Genomic DNA, 20,066 nt, shown 5'->3' on the forward strand with positions numbered 1-20,066 from the left:
TTATAACTCATTTCTGGGTTATAGGGTTTGATTCTGCAGAACAGCCTGGACTACAGAGGATGAAGATGTGATGCATTGCAGGTCTAAATGCAGAACACTGCAGGGCTGTGTTTTGCTTTTTTTTTTTTTTTTTTTTTAATTTTTCTTTTGTGGTCCATCAGCTACAACTCCAGAACAGTTAAGGTGCTGAAAGCTATTTCTCTGCTTTCCACCCCAATCTGCCCGCTGCTGCCTTTTCCTAAGCTTTGCTCAGAACAGTGAGCCTCTGTCCACAAGTTACAAGACAGAGTGGTCAGGAGGTCACAGTGGTAGATCGCACAGCTGGTGCACAAAGTTCCCAGCACAGACTTTCTCCAGCAATTTTCACCTTTGGGGTTTTTTTTGTAACACTGGCCTGAAGTATGTTTTATCAAACAAAAGTTACATCCTGAATGCAGCCAGGAACTCTTCTATGCCCAAAGCTGTCCTTGATGAACAAAACCATAGAGTCTTAGGAGACTCAGAGGAGACAGTGATGCACTCATGAGGGTCAGGGAAGAATACAATGTTATAAAGAAAGCCGAACTTATCTCAATGGATAAATGACCAGGGGGTGGGTTTTGGTTTAGATTAATTGCCACATCAGTTGAGTGATCAGTAGGGTTGTGCAAGGTAATCAAAATGTGTGAATGTCTTCCTGAGCCAGCCAGATCAGCATGGGGCTCAGATCAACATAAAGTATGAAAACTGAGCAATCAACGAAACAAACTGAAGAAAGCTACAGGCTTGAACTGGCTTCTACCCATGCTTTTCTTCCCAGTGACTGGACATAAACAACACAATGATGATGAGCATATAACAGATAGAGACTGGTAATGAGAGACTTCACTTGTATTGTGATCCACCTAGAAGTAGCAGCTGTTATATTGTGCTTGTACTGTGATTGCTGCTTCACTCTGTTTAATGAAAATCCCATTTAACATCAAAAGGTCTTTTAGTTAGTAAATTTGGTAATAATACATTAAACCTTCCCAATGGGGAATATCTAAAACAGCCTGGTCAGAGTGTATTGCACAAAAGAAACACTAGGACTGTGAGCATGGTCAGGAAACACCTCATCACATAGTATGTTTCTCCAGGAGGGACTCGGTTTACTCAAGACAACATAGGCAGCAGTATAACACAGAACATTTTGAAATGGCCATCTCTTTGTAGCGTCAAGGGCAGAAGGGAAAGACAATAAGAAAACAGGCCCATGTGCATAAGACTGTGTACAACCTGCCTACTAATTAAGGCCACAACTTCACGCAAGTAAAAGAGACAGCAGGTGATACTCCATTCCAACCTTGATTCAATGTAATTTTTAATCGCTTCAACAATAACTACGAATGAACAACCTTGCATGTATCAAAAAGTAAACTCTAAATATATTTATTATTCAATTACATTTGCTTTTCATTGCACAAATTTGGTTTTTATCCCCATGTTTTACAGTTTTTTACAAAGCTTTTAGGAGTTTTAGAAACTATTACAATGATCACTTAAGTCTATGTAGGCACAGTTCATTAACATGTAACTCCATTTCCTCCACTTTTTTCCTCTGTGTGAGAGACTTATGGTTGTATTTAAGCTCCAAATTGAAATACATTTCACAGTCTATGCTTTTACGAGCATACTGTCTAAAAAAGAAGTTTTGATTAAATAGACTCGCCTTATCAAACATTGCCAGCAAAGCCTAATGAAAGCAACTTCTTTTCCAGAAGTGGAGAAATCAACAAAACCCTAAGATAAGAACCATGGTGGCCAATCATTTTCTATACTAGCCAGTCACAGGATAACAAACAGTCCTCAAGAGGATTTTAAAATCCCCTGGAAAAAATTACTTTAACATGGAAATAATTTAAATAATTTATTCTGTATTAAAAATAAGCAAAAAAAAAAAAGTCCTACAAATAAAACACATATGGTGACAAGGAAAGTGTCATATCCCCTGGATTGCTGAGGCTATGTGAAGTTCTCCCCCTTCAGAAAAATGGTAGCTTGAAAACCAGAGTGTCATATCTCTGGAGCCACCCACTATGAAAATGGCTTTAAAGTTTGAAGCTGTCAGGCCTGTTTGACATGGCAGAAAAAACATGAGCTTCTTGATTTCTTATGTAGCTCTTCTCTTTGGTGAGAAAGCCTGACCACTTCTGGTTGAAGACCCATGTATTTGGATTAAAGCTCTGTATCTGGGGTGAGCTGCTTTAGCATGTAACTGCATACTTCAGAGTGTTACCAGGGCAAAGGAAAGTCCATTCTAGAGCATCTGAAATGAGCTGAAGATTGTTTCAACAACTCTGTTATTAATATATTACTTTTTACATAGAGAGCAGTGTAAATAATAAGATTTAGATTAGACATTAGGAAGAAATTCTTCACGATGAGGGTGGTGAGGCACTGGAACAGGTTGCCCAGGGAAGTTGTGGATGCTCCTTCCCTGGAAGTGTTCAAGGCCAGGTTGGACGGGGCTTTGAGCAGCCTGATCTGGTGGGAAGTGATCTGCCCATGGCAGGGGGCTGGAATTGGATGGACTTTAGGGTCCCTTCCAACCCAAATCATTCCATGATTCTATGAAATAAGTGGCTGATGTTAAAGGACCTCTTGAAGGACATGACCAACTTCCCCTTCTCTGTAATGCTGTAGAAAGAAGTAACAATATTTGAATGAAATATTTTTGAAAGCTGGGTGAAGTCTTTGCAGTAGAGTAAAAGGGATGCCAAAGTCTGTGTGTGATTCTCATATAGGAGTATTTAGTGCCCACGAGTTTCCTGCTGGCTATTGCTTTGGGAGATAACCAGAGGGGCATCTCACTTGAGCACAGGCAGTACACAGCTTTTAGTCCCCTTGCTAAGGAGTCCTGTTTGCAGGAATTTCTGACTACACAGGCTTTTTTATTTCCCCCCCTCTATTTCTTTTAGACTTCAAGGAACTAGCAGGGCATAGTAGTCATTTCCACATGTGTCACAAGAGAGGTGCACAATTACATGTTAAATAGTGGCTACTTACTCTGCTTAGGTTTAAGATACATTTGGGGGAAAGAAGAATATTGCCCCCCCCAGTGTTGCTGCTATGCTCTGACCCCAGGGCAACTGACAACGGTGCTCTCTTGTCCCACACCACAGAAACAAAAGACAGGAGATCCCCAGGCACCAACAAGGCAGGCAGGTCTGTGCACTCCATCAGTGCTACCACTGGCCTGGCTCGGCACATTGAAGGCAGCCTGTGTAAAAGCTGGTCAGAGATGAAACCAAGAATGGGACCTGCATCCTGCTCAAGCCCTAAGCAAAGGGCTGGGGAAGGCAGTGAGCTAGAGAGCTGGTGCAGAAGGGCACAGATAAGTGTGGCTGCAGGGCCTCGGGAGGTGGGGCAGCCCTGAAGGATCCAGGGGACTTCCCACAGCTAGAAAGAGGGATTCCGCAGCTGTAGGTGGTTGCTGGCATGGGACAAGATACTGGCACCTGGGAACTAAGAAAGCAGCAGCTGTGGGCACAAGGACAAGCAATATTCCAGCAACCAGGGAGGGGCTGTTCATGACTGGCCATGGTCCTAATATCTTCCTGTGGTTGACACCACACTTCTAGCACTGCTGCTGGAAGGTCTGCAGTGGGTTGGGAGTCCAATGCCACTATTGTCTTTTTAATCCCTCTCAGCAAACACCCCGCTGTCAACACTGTGCAGCTTTAAATGTTGTCCTTGTTCATCTGATGAGCACCACAGGACCACGGCCCCCAGGTGACTGTGGCTGGTCTTTGGCAGAAGGAGAGAAAGAAGGCCACTGACTCAAAGGATCCAGAGACCTCTGCTGCACCTGTAGCTTCTCTGGTGGGAACCAGCCCACATCACTGCTCCTTTAAAGTAGGACGACAAAACACCAACTCTTCTTTACCCACCACAAAAGTGCTAGTCCTTGGCAGTCCCATTGTAGCCTCCCACTCAGAGAGAGACACAGCACCAGGTCACGGCAGCCACAGCTTTGCCTAGCCAATCCAGATGCAGGGCTAAGCCATGAGGCGAGAGTGGCGTGTGAGGATCACTTTGGAGCTAGAGGTGCCTCTGAAGCTCAGCTGCACACTGGTTTCCCAGCGCAGGAGGACAGCGGCCACAGGAACCACACTGCTTGGTCCAGGATGGGAAAAGAAGCTGTCAGCTGCCTTCACTCTCACATCCTAATGTCACATGGAGGGACAGCAAAACAGGTTGTTGCTAGAGGTTAACAGGTGGCTTCTCCAGGACCAAAAGAGCAAGATTTTTTTAAAAGTCTTTCACTAGCAATAATGCATGAGCTTCTGACCAGTGAGCAGGCAAGCAAGGGGAGCCTGAAGAAGTGCAGCAAGTCCATCAATAACTGTCTCGTGACGATTAGGGAAATGTGACCACCACAAACCAGGAAAGTCCATGCTGCCTGAAGCATCTTTTTTTTTTACCCAGCAAAACCCTAGTAGGAGTTATCCTCAGGAACTGGAGTCTGCTCCAGTGGCCAGGGGTGCAAAGAGCTTCAGGCCAACACCCTCAATAACAGCCTGTTTCCATGCAGGTGTTTCTGAGCTGTAGCTCCAGCTGTTTAATTTGGATATCTCTCTGGTTTACAATCTCACGTAGTCTACGGATTTCTTCCTGTTGCCGGTAAAACATCTGCAAAAGCTATAAGAAAAGTCATATTTTACTTCCTTTGCACTAAGAAAACACAGATTTAACCTGTCAAGTGCCAGCAGTCCTGTCACACTACTTCTGAAAGAGACAGTATCTAATAAGGCGGCCTTCAACCAGCAGACCAGACAGCAGCAGTGCTCCTGATGTCCACTAGCTTAGGCTATGAGTGCAGGTGTTTCTCAGCACCATTTAGTAATGCTGTATCTGTTTAATTCAATGGCAAAAATTAGAAAACATAACTTTCTTGCTTCTAGAACCTCAGGGCACCAGCTCAGAAACGGGTAGAAGAATACCCTTTTTCACACCACAGGTAAATTCAGCTGTGGGAATTTCTGCCCCACTAAGCTGCAGGTGCTAGAATCTTGCAGAGCCAAAAAGAGGACCTAAGTACAGCTATGGGAAGGAGATCTTTCCAAGGTTCCTAAAAGCAAAAAAACTGCACCCCTGAGCTGCCAGCGATGGGGGGCTTGAAAATCACCACAAGAAATCTACCATTGTACAAGCTTTGGTTACAGTAAAAGGAGGGCATTGGCCATGCCTGAATTCAGATCATGGAGCTGCCAGGACTTTTTCTGCGGCCATTCCCAGAAGCAGGCTGCAACCAACGGCCAGCCTCAATGGCACTGAACTACCACGTCATCCCCCAGCAGCGAGGTGCCGAGGCAGGGCAAATCTAGCTCCTTTCCCATGTCAAGGCCCACAAAATGGTTAGGCACTTAAGACTACATGGATGAGCCATGGACTTAGTGAGCACTCCTTCCTTCACCCACTCCTTCCACAGGCATTCGTGCTGTATCACCAGGCAAATCTTATAGAGGATCACCCTGCATAAACTCCTTGTCTTCTCCAGAACCTGGAAGTCACAAGGACCTCCTTGTCCCCAGCCAGCCACCAGGCAAGCCTTTGTCACAAGAATGCTTAAGCAGGAAAATCAAATGATCCCTCCTTTCCAGACCCCCTCAGCTGTGGTGCTACTGGGCCACATTTCCACTCTGAGTGTGTCAGCGAGGGCATGCAGAGCTTCTGCCTCCATAAGGAATGAAGAGCTCATCCTTTCCCACGTCTGCAAAATAAAGTCTCCCTGGATTCTGTCACCTTGCGAACAGCATTCTTTTGCCAGCTTACTCTGGGCTGACCCCCACAGACCTAACTCTTCACCCCAAACATTCACACCTCATTTTCAGTTTTTGGTGGTGGACACTCAAACACGTCAAAGCCATTGGAGAGGCGCACTTGCTCATTTTCTGGCATTTTCTCCTCCACTTTCAACTGTTTTCTGCTGTCTTCGATCTTGCTTGGCTTCTGCATGTCCTCTGGTGGCATCTTTCTTCCCTGACCTTGGTGCTGGCTCAGGTCGGCAGTTTTCATGAGTGGCTCTGGCTCAAAAAACTGTGGTAAGGAATTCTCAGCTCCAGAGCCTGGTCTCAAGGATACCAAGATAGGCCCTACGGAGGGAGGCAGGTCATGTGTTAGCACCCACAAACCACACTCAGGCATCAGCTGTAAGCAATTCATTCAAACAATCTGCAGGGATAAATATTGACTGGAGTGACTTCCAAAGCTCACAGCAATGAATATTTTAGCAACTAAATTATTTTAGCTCAGAGTAATATTTGTTATGTCTCTCCTTCATCGTTCCTCTTTCTCCAGCATTCAACAGGCCAGAGTGCCAAGCAGCTCACCCAAGCCTTGGGGAGCTGAAGGGCTCGGGAGCTACCCATGTGCTGACCTTTATTAACTCCTTTCAGCCACTCTAGTGCTGTCAGTGCTGGCTGGGTTCCTGTGGTCAAAGGGTAGATGTCTTCCTGGTATGACTCCGACTGCAAACAAACAAAAGCCCAGAGTCACTACGTGAGTGAAGGGACAACACTGGACTGTGATGGAAAAGAAGTTTGTTCCATCTCAGCACAGGGACTGTCACCAGCACTCACCAGCATGGACATACAATCTTGTCATCTGCCCTGAGCATCTCTCCACCTCACCCCAACTCATAAGAACTGCATCTGAAAGGCTACTTTAATTCCTGACAGTAAGGTCTTTACACATCCAGACAACAGAGTAGGTGAGGCTGGTGGCACAGGCTAGCCCAGCTCTCTCAAACTCAGTATTCCTGAGGACGAAGAAAGAAGTGGATACATAGGATTAACACAAGTCTTAAATCATCAGCTGATCATCAGCTGACAGAAATTGGCCAATTGGTCTACCTGATGCTGGAGGAACATGTCTGATTGCTAGCTGCAATGAGCATGAGCTCTGCTGTGTCTCTGAATTCAAGGCACTCATGAATTCAAATGGTCCCGGAATAACAAGGCACAGCGCTGACGTTTCCCACATACCTTTGGTCACATGGGAGCTACCTTGGTTAGCTACAGATTCATCACCTCAGCACTGCTGCTGGAAGGTCTGCAGTGGGTTGGGAGTCCAATGCCATTATTGTCTTTTTAATCCCTCTCAGCAAACACCCCGCTGTCAACACTGTGCAGCTTTAAATGTTGTCCTTGTTCATCTGATGAGCACCACAGGACCACGACCCCTGGTGACTACATCATTCTCTACCCACACCATCTCTGATCCTCACTTCTATATCACTCTCAGGGCAATGGGTCATGTCTTACATGCTGCAGAACAGCTGTCTGTAATACAACTGCACCTGCTAGGTAGTGATCTGGGAACCCATCATTCCCTCTTTCCCTGGGTAATGTTCCCTCCCTCCCTCCCTTCCTTCCTTCCTTCCTTCCCTTCCCCCCTTCCTCAAGGTTTTCATATCACCCAGTATCACCTCCAATCCCTCTCTCTCTTTCGTCATTATGTCAAACAGATGCCACTCATCAAGGAAATTTTATAGACACGTAGTTGAGCTGTCAGAGAGGCCTCTTGTTGCACCCAGGCAGAGCAGATCAGTGAGCATATCTTGGAAAGTTAGTCACTACACAGAGATCTGTCTCTGGAGTTGCCCAGCCAGGAGTTGTTGTCATGGATGCTGCACAACAGACCAGCTTTGTCTCTCAGACCAGGAGAGAGACAATCCTGTGTTCTACCTACACTCCTGACCCCAAACTGTTATTTGTTCCAGAAATGAAAATGATCTGAGGTTAACTTACTCGTCGAGGCACAATCATGGAGATGGGCTCAATCAGGCTTTTAGTTGGGATGAGTTTGTAGAAACGGAAAATCTCACAAGCTGACACTTCAAGGCCTCTCTTTGGCATCATTCCTGGTGGAACAGTATGAAATAAATAGGGTATAAGTCTCTCTGGGAAAGTTAATGTCATCCACCTCAGAAAAAGGGTCACCAAGTAAACAAAGGAAGTCATGGCATCAGCTTCACACTAGGGTGGTCTCAAATCTGCACCCATAACTAGCTCAATGGCACAAGTCACAAGACTAAATATTTTTTTTTTCTGTCAGAATACAGAGTTATACACAGGGTCTATGGTTTTCATGCTAAGCCTTCTGTTCTTATTCGTTCTGATGAGCTGCAAACACAATAACCACAACTGAGCAGAACTGCTGATGCCATGGGATTTGACTACCATGATCAAAAGAAAGGGATTTCAGGACACCTGAACACCACCAGAATGGTTATGAGTCAGGCTGAAAGCCCCTGCATCCCAGTATTCTCCCCACAACACTGTCCCAGAGCAGAATGGAGTATGAGAAAGGTGTGAACATCTACTCTGTCAGACAGCACCATCTGTGTTTCAGGAACTGGCTAAGTCACACAAGGTCTCTAAGTACCTGGCAATCTCAGCGGATTTCCCTCCCATAAGCTTGTGCAGTTCAAAGCCAATAACTACGTAAATTCCCTTCACCAAAAAGATTGCTCTCCCTGTAGACCTTACTTCATGGTGTCCTACAGGAGGTTTGGTTTCTACTAATATCAAATTACTTCATCAAACAGTAGGTTCTACGTGTAGGACTGTTGCTCTTTACATTATACATTCATCTAATTGTGAATCTAAACTCCACTCCTCTGCACTGTGTTTTGTTTTGGCAATACTGGAAAAGAAATTTTTGTGCAATGAAGTTAGTAGTATGTTTGATCAGCAGATCAGATCAGGTTAGGGAAGTAGACTTGATACACTCAGGCCTTAAAAGGCCACTTGTACACTTAAAAGGAACATGGAACAATTTTTAAATAGACTATGACAACATAAAATCAGGGTACTGTACTTTGGAAGGATTATAAAAGTTAAATAATGGAAAGATCTTCCAGCTGAATTTTAAATAATTTATTCCTTTCAATAACGGTTTTGTGAAGGAGACCTGCGGGCACAAAATCCAGTGCTGCTAAATAGATGTACCAAAGTCCTGGAAGAACAGGAGTGTCCACAGGCAGTGTGAAGGGGTGTGAAAGTGTGGAAGTATTAAAATGTGAAGCACCCCTTACCAGAGAAATCCCAAAGTGGAAACAACGTTAACAGAATTCAATGTCCAAAATCCTGGAGCAAATTCAGAGAGGGCAATGAACATTCTCCACCTTTACATCCACACTATCCTTCCTTCCACCTTGACCAGATGTGAGAAAGGATGCAGTAGTGACTGGGCTTCCCAGTCCATGTTCCGCTGGTCAGAAGAGACCCCTCCAAGCTGTAACCCTGTGATACCACCTGTGATATGCAGGTGAGATGGGCTAAATTGACTGCTGTGCATCTGTAAACCTGGGTAAAGACTGGACTCTGATCCACTCTCTTTTCTAAATGATACTTTGGATAGTTCTGGACTCTCACAGCCCCTAAAACAAAGCAGCCACTGTCCTTTTGTAATGGTAGACATACACTGCTACTCACCAACTCCCTTCTGTGGTAACTGAGAACGATATTCCATCAGGTAGTTTAGGTATGGTTTCTCAGGACTTATTTCATAGTACCGTATGTTTCCATCACCCTAAAGACAAAGAAAATGACCATAAGCCAGGCTCTGCTGTTCAGCATGAGGATCCCTAAAGAATGCCTGGCCTCAGAAGTCATGCAGTGTCAAGACTGAACCAAGTATTTACTCCCAAATTCCATGTGGGAAGGCTAGGGCTCTACAGTATTCCTCCTCACAGTAAATGCGGTGTGTCTGCAGTGGAAAGTGTGGCCAGATATTGCAGCACCCTCAGGCCCCAAACCTATCAGCCCATATTCTTAGGTTAATATGCTCTTGGGGCATCTCTGACTTCAGTCTGACAGGCTGGGACAAGAAACAGACAGGCCAGCATCTGGTGACATGGAAAACACTTACCTTTCCCACAACATAGAGCATATGGGTGTCTGAGTCGTAGAAGGGAAACAGGAGTCCTGAGGAGCCATCCAGATCCTCCTCCAGTAAAGGCACAGAAAGGTCATTCTGGACAGGACGTGGGAAAAACAGACAGCTGCAATCACCCATCAGCCACCTCAAGCCAGGGACTCCTAACCTGAACTCAGCCGGCAGCAGTACGTGAGGGCCATGCACAGACCTTTTCAAAGCTCTGTGGATGGAAAACAGGTACTGTATCCCTGGCCCTTGACTGAGTGCAGCACCTCAGGACATCAGTTCCTACTACTAGAACATCCAAGGTACCTGATGACATTTCAGGAGCAGGTAGGATAAGAAACACTGCCTCCCCTGGTGAGGTGGAGAGACCTTCAGGGCATGCCTGCATCCCACACTGAATTACTCCTGTTCCCTCACTACCCCTAGGCAAGGCAATACCTCCACAACAGTGCATCACCCACCAAATGAACAGTCTGCATCAGCCACGCAGTCTCCTTACTGCACAGTGGGAAGGTGTCCACTGCAAGGTCAAAAGCTCCCATTGGCATTTTGCAGGTAAGCAATGTAGGAGGACATTGTACACCATACGCAAAGCTGGCACGTCTTATACAAATCTATCCCTGCACTGATGAAGGGAGTAACGTCAGGAGGACCAACAGGGCAGAGTATGGCACCCCATAGCTACCATAGCGGCTATTGTTACATAAATATGTATTTAGCACAGAGTTAATACATAGCTTGTCCTGCAGAACTGTCCGGCTGCAGGCTCCAGAATGCCAGAGCTTGATTAGACGCAATGATGACCTGGGTGGATGCCGACCTCAGAAAGATGCCTGTTGGGCAGGTCCTGTGCCAAAGCCTGTGCCCAAGAGACTGCACATACCTCTCCCCACAGGCCTTCCCATCATGGTCCCAAACTAATGTGGCCAGATCCTTCAGCAGCTCCAAAGGCAGTGAAACCCTAATGTGAAATCCATGGTGTGTAAGAGCACTGCTCAGCTTTGTGGAAAGGTTTCAGAAAGCAGGATAGCACGTTTCAGAATGCAGGACAACCTCTCACATGTGCAAAGAAACCATGTCCAGACATAGCCAGATGGCAAATCATAGACTAAGTCTAGTGTCTTTGTCTGGTACAAAGGGTGATAAAACAAGAAAGAAGCAGAAGAATGGGCTGCAAGGTGGTTGACACAGAAGGACAAAGTGAGATGCTGACAAAGAAAAAGCATCTCACTGCATATGAAAGAGGTAGAGGAGAGCAGAGTTTGTAAGGCCAGCACCATCATGATAGGAGATCACGTCTTGGAAGTGACTAATAAGTGCTACCTCAACACTCTACTGTCAGGAATCATCAGAAGCGAAAAACATCCCACATCTTTTTTCTCCATTGAGGGCTTCACCTGAGTAGGCTGTGTCTAGAGATAATTTATCTTTCCATTACCAGTAACAATTCACTGGTAAGAGTAGCAAGAGCTGCTTTTAAGTCAGAGCTCTCGTGTCCATCCAAAGGGTTTCTGAATTATCTCTTCCTGTAGTAGGCACAGCATCCTCTGCATTGGCAGATTTCTGTGCCAAAAGCTTTGAGATCTTCTACAACGACTCACACTTAGTCAACAGTGTCATAGCCGTAAGACCTATTACTCATTAACAACTTGACAGATCACTTCTGAATTGCTGCTATAAACCAATTCTTGGGTATTTGGCAGATGAAAAGAAGTAAAAGTTACAGGGAAAGAGATAAAACTGAAGCTGGCGTGGTAAAGATTGCTGGTCAACTCACTTGATCCCACAATGCAATTTGCCTATTATTCCACCGAGATGTTCCAGTAGAGAACAGCTTTTTCATGTTTCCAAGGAACAAGACTTTATTGACTTTGTGAGACTTGTAGCTGGCTTCCTGTAGGAAAAGAAAGGACATTGCATGAATGAGAGACAGCACCTGTTGCATAGGTACATTTCATGTTACATGAGACCTTTGGTTCAGTCACATCTGAAAGATCTGCTCAGCCTGGCTGAACTACAGTGAGCTGGATGTAATACAGATCTGAGAAAGGTGACCCAAACACTCCAGGATCATTCCCAAAAGCCCAGTCAATCTCTCTAACCATTGATTCACATATTCGCAAGAGGGCAATCCCTATCAGTTGTAGGTAGGACTTTCTGTGTACACAAATGTGTGCAAATACTTACGAAATGCAGTCAGCTTCACCTGGCCAACAGATATTAAGCACAGGCAGCACTAACAAGCCTGGCAGTGGCATACATATACACTTGCATCCACCTCTCTGCCTTATGTCTACAAGCCCTCTTAAGGTATCCCACAAAGGACTGCAGGAGGGAGCTGTGAAAACAGTGCACTTCAAGAAGGGTTTCAGGGCACAAACAGTATAGTAGCAAGATGCAGAAACCCTTTTCAACAATGACAGAAAGCATTCCAAGAAAAGGAGGAGGCAACAGCGCTATCTGGTGTCTTGGGCAATGTGGGTCACAGATGCATCCTCTCTAATGGCAATGAGTGTACCCAGAAGAGGAAACACTCCAAGGGGTAAGATCAGCTGCACCACAAACCTCTGAACACAACCTACTTGCAGGACTGTTCCTGCACGAGGGTCTAGCAGACGTATCTTTCTGTCCCTGCAGGCTGTGGCAAGGAGACTGCCATCTGTGTTGAATGACATGGAGAGGACTACATCTTTATGAGCATCAAAGGTCTTCACCGGCTTTGAGATAACAGCATCCTTGATGTCAAGATTCCAGATCATTATCTGAGGTAAAAGAGGAAAAAAAAAAATCAGCCGTTTGCTTCTTGATCACTTGGGGAGTTTGTGTCCATATTCATTTCTTCCTCTTCTCTGCATGTATAGGTCTTACTATCATAAGCATTTGTTCTCCTGTATTTAAAATAATTCCTGGCACTTACAGCAATATATCAGCAACACAGTGTCTGCTCAGAATGTCCAATATTCTAATTTCCTTTGGAACCACATTTTATACACAAAAATGACCACCAGCATCAGTGCAGATATTTGCACTAGCACAAACAAGTGCATGGCTTTTCATATTGTATCCAATCCAGTAAAGGAGAAGGGCAGAGTAGACTGAAGTTCATTAGAAGACTGGAAAATCAGAAAGCCTTTTTGAAACTTGTAGCAATGTCTTTTTGCCTTGGAATTCACCAAGGAATTTGCCCCTGAAGACTTCTGCACTCTTTAGTATTGTATTATATTATAGCTTAAAATTAAAACACCTTGCAAAGAGGGTGTGTCTGCAGAAAAACTCCACTGAGAACAGACCCACCTTGTAGTCATAGCCCGAGCTGAAGAGGATGTTGTTAGCAGTGGGGTGCCATTCAATGAGGCCCACTCTTCGAGTATGCCCAAGAAGTTCCTTTGTCGGACTGGTAAGGTTTTTTGTCAGCAAGTGCTTGGGGATGTCCCATATTTTAACCTGAATGGCACAGGATGGGTCTTTATGAGATTCTTGAGTAAGGAGTTAATTTCAAACTTACCAATAGATATTATTCCTTCCATATTATTATTCCTTAGATAATGAATACGAATGCTTCTGGCTTTATTGTATGCCAATTTTTAAAATAGTACAATTACTTTTCTGTTGGCCTGAAGACTTCTCTTTGCCCTCTATCTCTAGCCATCTGTTCTATCACTTTGTTTTAACTTGGCAATCCAACCTTTATACCTGGCCAAGCTCTCAGCACAATTACAAAAAGTTATTCTCAAGGGGAAGAAGTAAACCACTGATGTTGCAGACCTTGCTTCCTAACAAACTTTGAGCAAGAACAGGCAAATATGAAATAAACTTCAGCAGACTCCCAGAAGGTGTTATAGCAGTGATTGATCCAAGCAGTCATCCACTCAACACCACTGGTAAAAGAACTGAGAACCACCTTGGTCAGCTGATGTACATTTGTCCTACAGAAAACTGCACCAGTGCTGAATGCTTTGCAAATGGCATAACCATTTGTCAAACCACATAGAATTCTACGAGGATGGCCACACAACAGATGCATTGATCAGACAGACTCGGCAGCACTGCACTGAAGTAACCAGACACCAGGAGCATATTGTCTCACAACAAGTCTACCTGTAGCCCCAGGTTCTTCCAGAAGGATGCTGCAAGGAAACAAAAATCCTTTGTCCTCCTAGGGTAGAAGAAGACAGTTGAGGAAACCTGCAAAAGGGGCTGAACCTATGCAGGTAAAATGAGAGAATCTTTCTCACACTAACCCTAGAAGCACAAGTATTTAGCATGCTAATAGATGATTAACCGTTTGTCTCAAAAAAATTACTATGCTTGTCATGTTTTTTCTCCTACTTAGCCTGAAGCAAAAGGGAAATACTCTTTGAAGCAAATAGTTTAAGGAAATTAGCCATAGCTGACTGAGTCTCCTACTGTTTGGCTGGTGAAGGTCATAAGCTGGGAAAAATCATAAGCACACTTCTCAATATTGTTTATGCCACTGGTATCAAGACCATCAGAAACAACTGTGGGGTCCAGTAACTTCTACAGTGGTGACAGAAAGCATCACACTCTACAGCTTCAACAGTGATCACTAAAGGTATGGAGCTGAGAGAACAGGAGAGGGAAAAATAGGTTGTGTTTGTGCTGAGAACTGCCTAGAATGAACCATTCACTCTCCATGCTATGAAATGGTTGGTAGTAAAAGCAGAGAATAGCCCCTAGATGGACTCTTAGGCTGCATTAAATGGCAGAAATTGACAGTACTTAGTGTACAAAAGAAGCAGGTCTTGGAGTCAGATCTGTCAGGCCAAGCAGGAACAATCCACGAGCTGTTTACCGTGCTGCATCTTGAAGAAAACTTGAACAAGCAAAGTAAAATGCATAGAGCTGCCCACGTAACCACAGGGGAGAAAATCTTCAGCAAGCTCAATTTATGCATGCCTGATGATCTGCCAAAAGAAACAGAACTGGCAAGAGTATTAGCCCTCTCCCTGTAGTGCTCAAACTCTCAGCCCTTGGACACTTGCATTGGCTTTAGTCCTAAGCCTGACTGGAGGAGCAGTGGGACTGGGATGGGCACAGGGTGTTCATAGGGACCATCCCCTCCCATGCACAGAAGTACATGCTTCAGATACACACCACCAAAAATAGCTGTGGTACCACTAAGGCAAGATCCAGAAAGGCTGGTAAATGGCCAAGAAACCTCTGAGGAAGGTGGGTCATGGGAAATTGCCACCATCTTCACAGACTCGTGGCCTTACTCAAAAGTTTCAGGGAGACCCAGCCCCGTAAAAGCAATCAGATGCATCCTTGCACACGAGTCAGAACAGTGGCTTATGCTAATACTGAGAAATGGCAGAGGACACCAGGCCTTTAACAGCAGACTGTAAGGAAGGCTTTGACTGCAATGTCCTGACCAGTGGAAGTGGTGGATATCTCTGGAACCCTAAAAACTTTCTCAGACTTCTCTCAGGACAGAGAAAGTGCTGCTGTGGAGACGCTCCAACAGTATGTCCAATATGGGCATTCCAGTACAGGCCAGGACAAGTAACATAGATGTTGACGCCAGGGACTGAGTGCAAGAGCAGCCACTGAAATGAGGAAGGGATGGGAGAACTGCCAGTCTGAGGAAGGGCCGAGGGCGCAGCAAATCTGAGGAGAGCTGGAAAGAAAATAATTTGTTCAGTCTGAAGGCAACAAGGCAAAGGTGAGCTCTTCTGGCTGCCCTTCAACTACACTGCAGGATAGCAGGGAGAAGATGGAGCCCAACTCACTGGAGGTGCACAAGGAGATCACCAAATGCAATGGACACAAATGGTAATATGGGCACTCCCTGGATATCAGAAGAGCCCTACAACCCCTGGAAGAAGGGCCCAGTAAGCCCACAGGATCTGTAGCCTTGGAGATCTTCCCAACTCATCTGGACAAGGCTTTGAGCAGGGCTTGGACTAAGTGACCTCCACAAGTCTAGCTAACAGGTACCAGGAAAGACAGTCACACTAAAAACCATAGTCTGCTGTCCTCACTGCTTAGTGGAGAGTGCAGAGGTGTCCCTACACTGTGTCACTGTGCGGGGGACCCCTGAGATCCCATTTCCTGGTGTCAGGATGATAAATGAAGGGTAGTACCAAAAAAGAAAGTTCAGCCACAAGCAGCAAGTCTTCTTAGGACAACTTCTGGTGCTCAGACCAGTGACAAGCTCAGTGTTTCCATTCTTCAGCCAGGAGAATAATCCAGTGCCAAGTTTCAGTAGGAAATTGGAAAAGAAAACTGACAGACAGCAGCCCTTTTGCATAGACTCTGGGGTCCTGGTGGACAATAGAATAAACACGACTCAGTAGCATGTCCTGGCAGGTGTGAAAGCTAGCAATATTCTGGTCTGGAACAACAGGAAGATAGCCACTCGATCAAACAAAGTTATTTTCCCCTCTAACCAGCAATCATTAAACAACAGCTGGAATACTGCATCCAGTTTTGCACCTCCCAGTGCAAGAAAGGTACTGAGAACTTCAGTGAGTCCAATGTGGGCCACCAGGGTGCTCAGGAGGCTGCAGCACTTGCCCTGTAAGCAAAGCTGAGGGAGATGGGATTGGTCAGCCTGGAAAAGAGACAGCTTCAGGGTGAACTCATAGAAACCTTCTATTCTTACAACACTACTGAGAAAACAGAGCCAGGCTCTGTCTTGAAGTACACAGTGGAAGGATGGATACAGCACTGGGGAGCACAGCAGTTAGTCAGATGTCCTCACGATGGCAGACCCAAACATCACACTTTTGACAGGACACAAAAAGCAACCTTTCAGTGGGTAGATATGTAATAAACTTGAATGAACCTAAAATGAATCTTTCAATCCTAATAACTAGTCTGCACCTACACTAAAGTAAAATATGTGACTGCATCGTAATTATACTAACTTCAGCCAAACCACTTGTTGCCTAAAACTCAAACCTGATGTGAGGCATTTGATATTTTTTTATAGGTTTGCATTTGCAAACCTGAGCCAGCAATGCGCGCTCACAGCCCAGAAGGCCAACCGCATCCTGGAGTGCATCAAAAGAAGCGTGGTCTGCAGGGCAAGGGAAGTGATTCTGCCCCTCTATTTCTCTCTTGTGACACCTCATCTGGAGTACTCTGTCCAGTTCTGGAATCCTCAATGTAAGAAGGATATGGAGCTGTTGGAACATGTCCAGAGGAGGGCTACAAAGATGATCAGAGGGCTGGAGCACCTTCCCTACGAGGACAGACTGAGAGAGTTGGACTTGTTCAGCCTAGAGAAGAGAAGGCTCAGAGGAGAACTTATAGTGACCTTCCAGTACCTGAGGGGGCCTACAGGAAAGCTGGAGAGGGGCTATTCAGAAAGGCCTGTGGGGATAGGACCAGGGGGAATGGGTATAAACTGGAGAAGGGCAGATTTAGACTAGACATTAGGAAGAATTTCTTCACTATGGGAGTGGTGAGGCACTGGCCCAAGTTGCGCAGAGAAGCTGTGGCTGCCCCATCCCTGGAGGTGTTCAAGGCCAGGTTGGATGGGGCCTTGGGCAGCCTGGTCTAGTGGGACGTCCCTGCCTATAGCAGGGGTGTTGGAACTGGGTGATCTTTAAGGTCCCTTCCAACCCTGACTATTTCACGATTCTATGAATCTATGATTCTATCTCCAGAGTCTTTCTGTGGTTTCAGTATGAAAATGCTCATTTCATTTTTGCTTTGTGCAGAATAATATGATGCAGATTCCTTAGCTACCCTATAACTGAATCAGCTTGACTTTACAGAGTAACTGAGTGCAGGAACAAGCTCAAACTTGCTCTTCAGGGAATTAATCTGAAATAGCTGTTCCAGATTACATTGTGTTGAAGCTTTTATTCTAAAGTAAATTAAGAGTTTCACCGTGATTAAACTTGAATAGTCATTCCATTTTAAATTCATATTCTGTCTTTCTCATGCAAACACCCCCAAAAAGATGCAAGCCCCCACAAAACTGATCTTCCTCCTCACACTGGTTTTGGTACACCATCTGGAAGGGATCACACAGGCCTAATCTCAAAAGAAAGATGGGAATCTTACTGCTACCTGACTTTTTTATAAGTATATATATGCTTTTACATCTCACCCATGGAACTTCTGGTTTCTTTTATTTCTTTACCCAAAAAGCGTACAATTCCAATAGTAAGAGTATAGGCTGGTAAACTTACTGTGGCATCTTCTGAACATGAAGCTATTACAAAGTCATTGAATGGGTTCCACTTGATGTCGAGAACATTCCCTTTGTGGCCACATATTTTGGGATGATTTGGGTTGAGTTTGCCTGTCTGGAAAAAACAAACATGATCAAACCTAAGAAATGGAACTACGGGACAACTTTAAAGAAGATCCAAGCCAGCTTCTGCAAGAAATCTCTTTCTGCTTGTTATGCTCCAAATGCCCTAGGTTCTCTCCATCTGTTGAGAATGGGGTTTTGCTGTCACTGCAAGGCGAGTCTTAATGATACTATCAAAAAGAAAAGAAAGAACTCCTTAGGCCTTCCTAGGTACACAGTGCTATCAAGAAATCTGATATACCTACAGCAATCAGGACCGCTGGATTTAGAAGACAGTATTTATTTCAGACATTAGAATATGGCAAATACTAATAATTAGTTGAACCTTCCACATTTTAAAAAGATCAGGGAGGCGAGGAGGGGAACAGAATCTCTTTCAGAAGACATTTGTAATAAGCAAGAAAAACATAGTTTACTGTTTAGCCTTACCAGCTAGCATTTCTTTTAATTTTTTAAATAAAAAGACATTTGTAACACAAATTATAAATGCAGTTTTTCTTTCAACAAGCCATCCGTTTCTCTCTGATGGCATTCAAATCTAGCCACTCATTGGATTCAGTCAGCATTCTGGACTCTCTGAAATGCCATATTTGGGCAGCATGTTCACTGATAAAAATCAAGCAAGTGCACCAAGTTGTATTGAGGGCTTTGCGCCACATGGGGGCCATGTTTCATCAAGATAAACCCCTACAGCAGGCACATCCTGTGCTGTGAAGCCAGTATATTTAATATGAGCTAGGAAGGATGCTGGGAATTTATTAATACTGGAGCAGTGCTTGCTTCTCTATGTCAAGAGCAGAAGGACAGGGAGCTCCAAGGAACCACTTTTCATGCCGTCTGGGACATCTGTTTAAAAGTAAAGGTCAATCCCCTATGGAGAGAGACATGGTGGCAAGCTCGTGATGCTCACTTACCTTTTTACTTTTATTCCAACCGGAATAATTGTAAATCTAATTGAATGCAAATGTGTGCTCTCCTGGAAAACAGACACTTCTGTTGGGGTAGTCCCTGCACGTTTCTAGAGACTGGCCTTAACAGTATGCAGCAGAGGGGAATTAGTTCTACCCCTAGCCTGGATGTGGCTAGAATGTAATTTTCCTGGCCTTTAAAACCTTTATAGTTCTGAATGCAGAACAGGACATAATGTCTAGCTTCACTGGAAAGTTTGTCACACAGACTGGGACTAACCTGCTTTAAACTCAACATCCAGAGCGCTTTGAAATGTAAAAGACTGTGCTTTTTTAGAGTACAGTCTAAAACAATTCCCTTTTATAACAGCAACAATACAAAGTGACTCGGAAGGCAGAAAAGAAATAAAAGGCCTTTAATAAGCAGCTTTCCCCCACCCACGGTGTCCTCTTGCAGGCTTCAGGACTTGGTTTCAAGCTAGCAACTCAATGGGCTGGGCAGCCAGCTCTACAGGGAACCCTTGACCCCTATGGGAACCCCATCCCTTCCCAGAGCTGGCTGCCTGCACCCCACTCCATTTGGGAGACTCCCAGGCTGCCCTGAGCCTGCTCTGCCTGCTCCATCCCGCAAGGCTCTCCTACCTCCATGTACCCAGCAGGCTCAAAGGGCCCTGGAAAAGCAGCTTTTGCCGTCCCGGACACCAGTCCAACCTGTCCCAATGTAACCCTACAGCCTTGGGACGGAGCAGGACTGTTGGTCCCAGACACACATCTGCATGTGGAAGTAAACCTCTTAAAGTCTGTGGGAAATTTCATTTCACGGATCAAATACTATTTTGGTATCTAGATGTGTTGTCATTCATGCAGAGGCACCAGACTTTTACAGTTATTTGCAGAGCCTGAAATTACTTTGCAGAGTAATTTTTCAACTATTTGCTTTCTATACTCACAATATT

General features: G+C 44.9%; 1 protein-coding gene across 4 annotated transcripts in view; it reads right to left on the reverse strand.

Moving 5' to 3' along the window:
* Positions 1-534: 534 nt before the first annotated feature.
* CORO2A (coronin 2A) overlaps positions 535-20,066 on the reverse strand; it is a 60,210-nt gene continuing 40,678 nt past the window's right edge. For 2 of the 4 annotated variants that reach the window (XM_054055008.1, XM_054055007.1), the window contains exons 3-12: positions 18,078-18,194; positions 13,207-13,356; positions 12,495-12,674; positions 11,690-11,806; positions 9,898-10,002; positions 9,462-9,558; positions 7,773-7,885; positions 6,401-6,491; positions 5,845-6,116; positions 537-4,662 (exon numbers count right to left, since the gene is read on the reverse strand). In XM_054055008.1, the coding sequence (XP_053910983.1) occupies positions 4,531-4,662; positions 5,845-6,116; positions 6,401-6,491; positions 7,773-7,885; positions 9,462-9,558; positions 9,898-10,002; positions 11,690-11,806; positions 12,495-12,674; positions 13,207-13,356; positions 18,078-18,194 (1,374 nt within the window). In that variant the 3' untranslated portion in view covers positions 537-4,530. Of the gene's footprint in view, positions 4,663-5,844; positions 6,117-6,400; positions 6,492-7,772; positions 7,886-9,461; positions 9,559-9,897; positions 10,003-11,689; positions 11,807-12,494; positions 12,675-13,206; positions 13,357-18,077; positions 18,195-20,066 lie in introns of all 4 variants that reach the window. The other 2 variants (XM_054055009.1, XM_054055010.1) reach the window with 2 other exon arrangements.

Source organism: Cuculus canorus, chromosome Z, assembly GCF_017976375.1.
Source record: "Cuculus canorus isolate bCucCan1 chromosome Z, bCucCan1.pri, whole genome shotgun sequence".
Classification (NCBI taxonomy): Eukaryota; Metazoa; Chordata; class Aves; order Cuculiformes; family Cuculidae; genus Cuculus; species Cuculus canorus.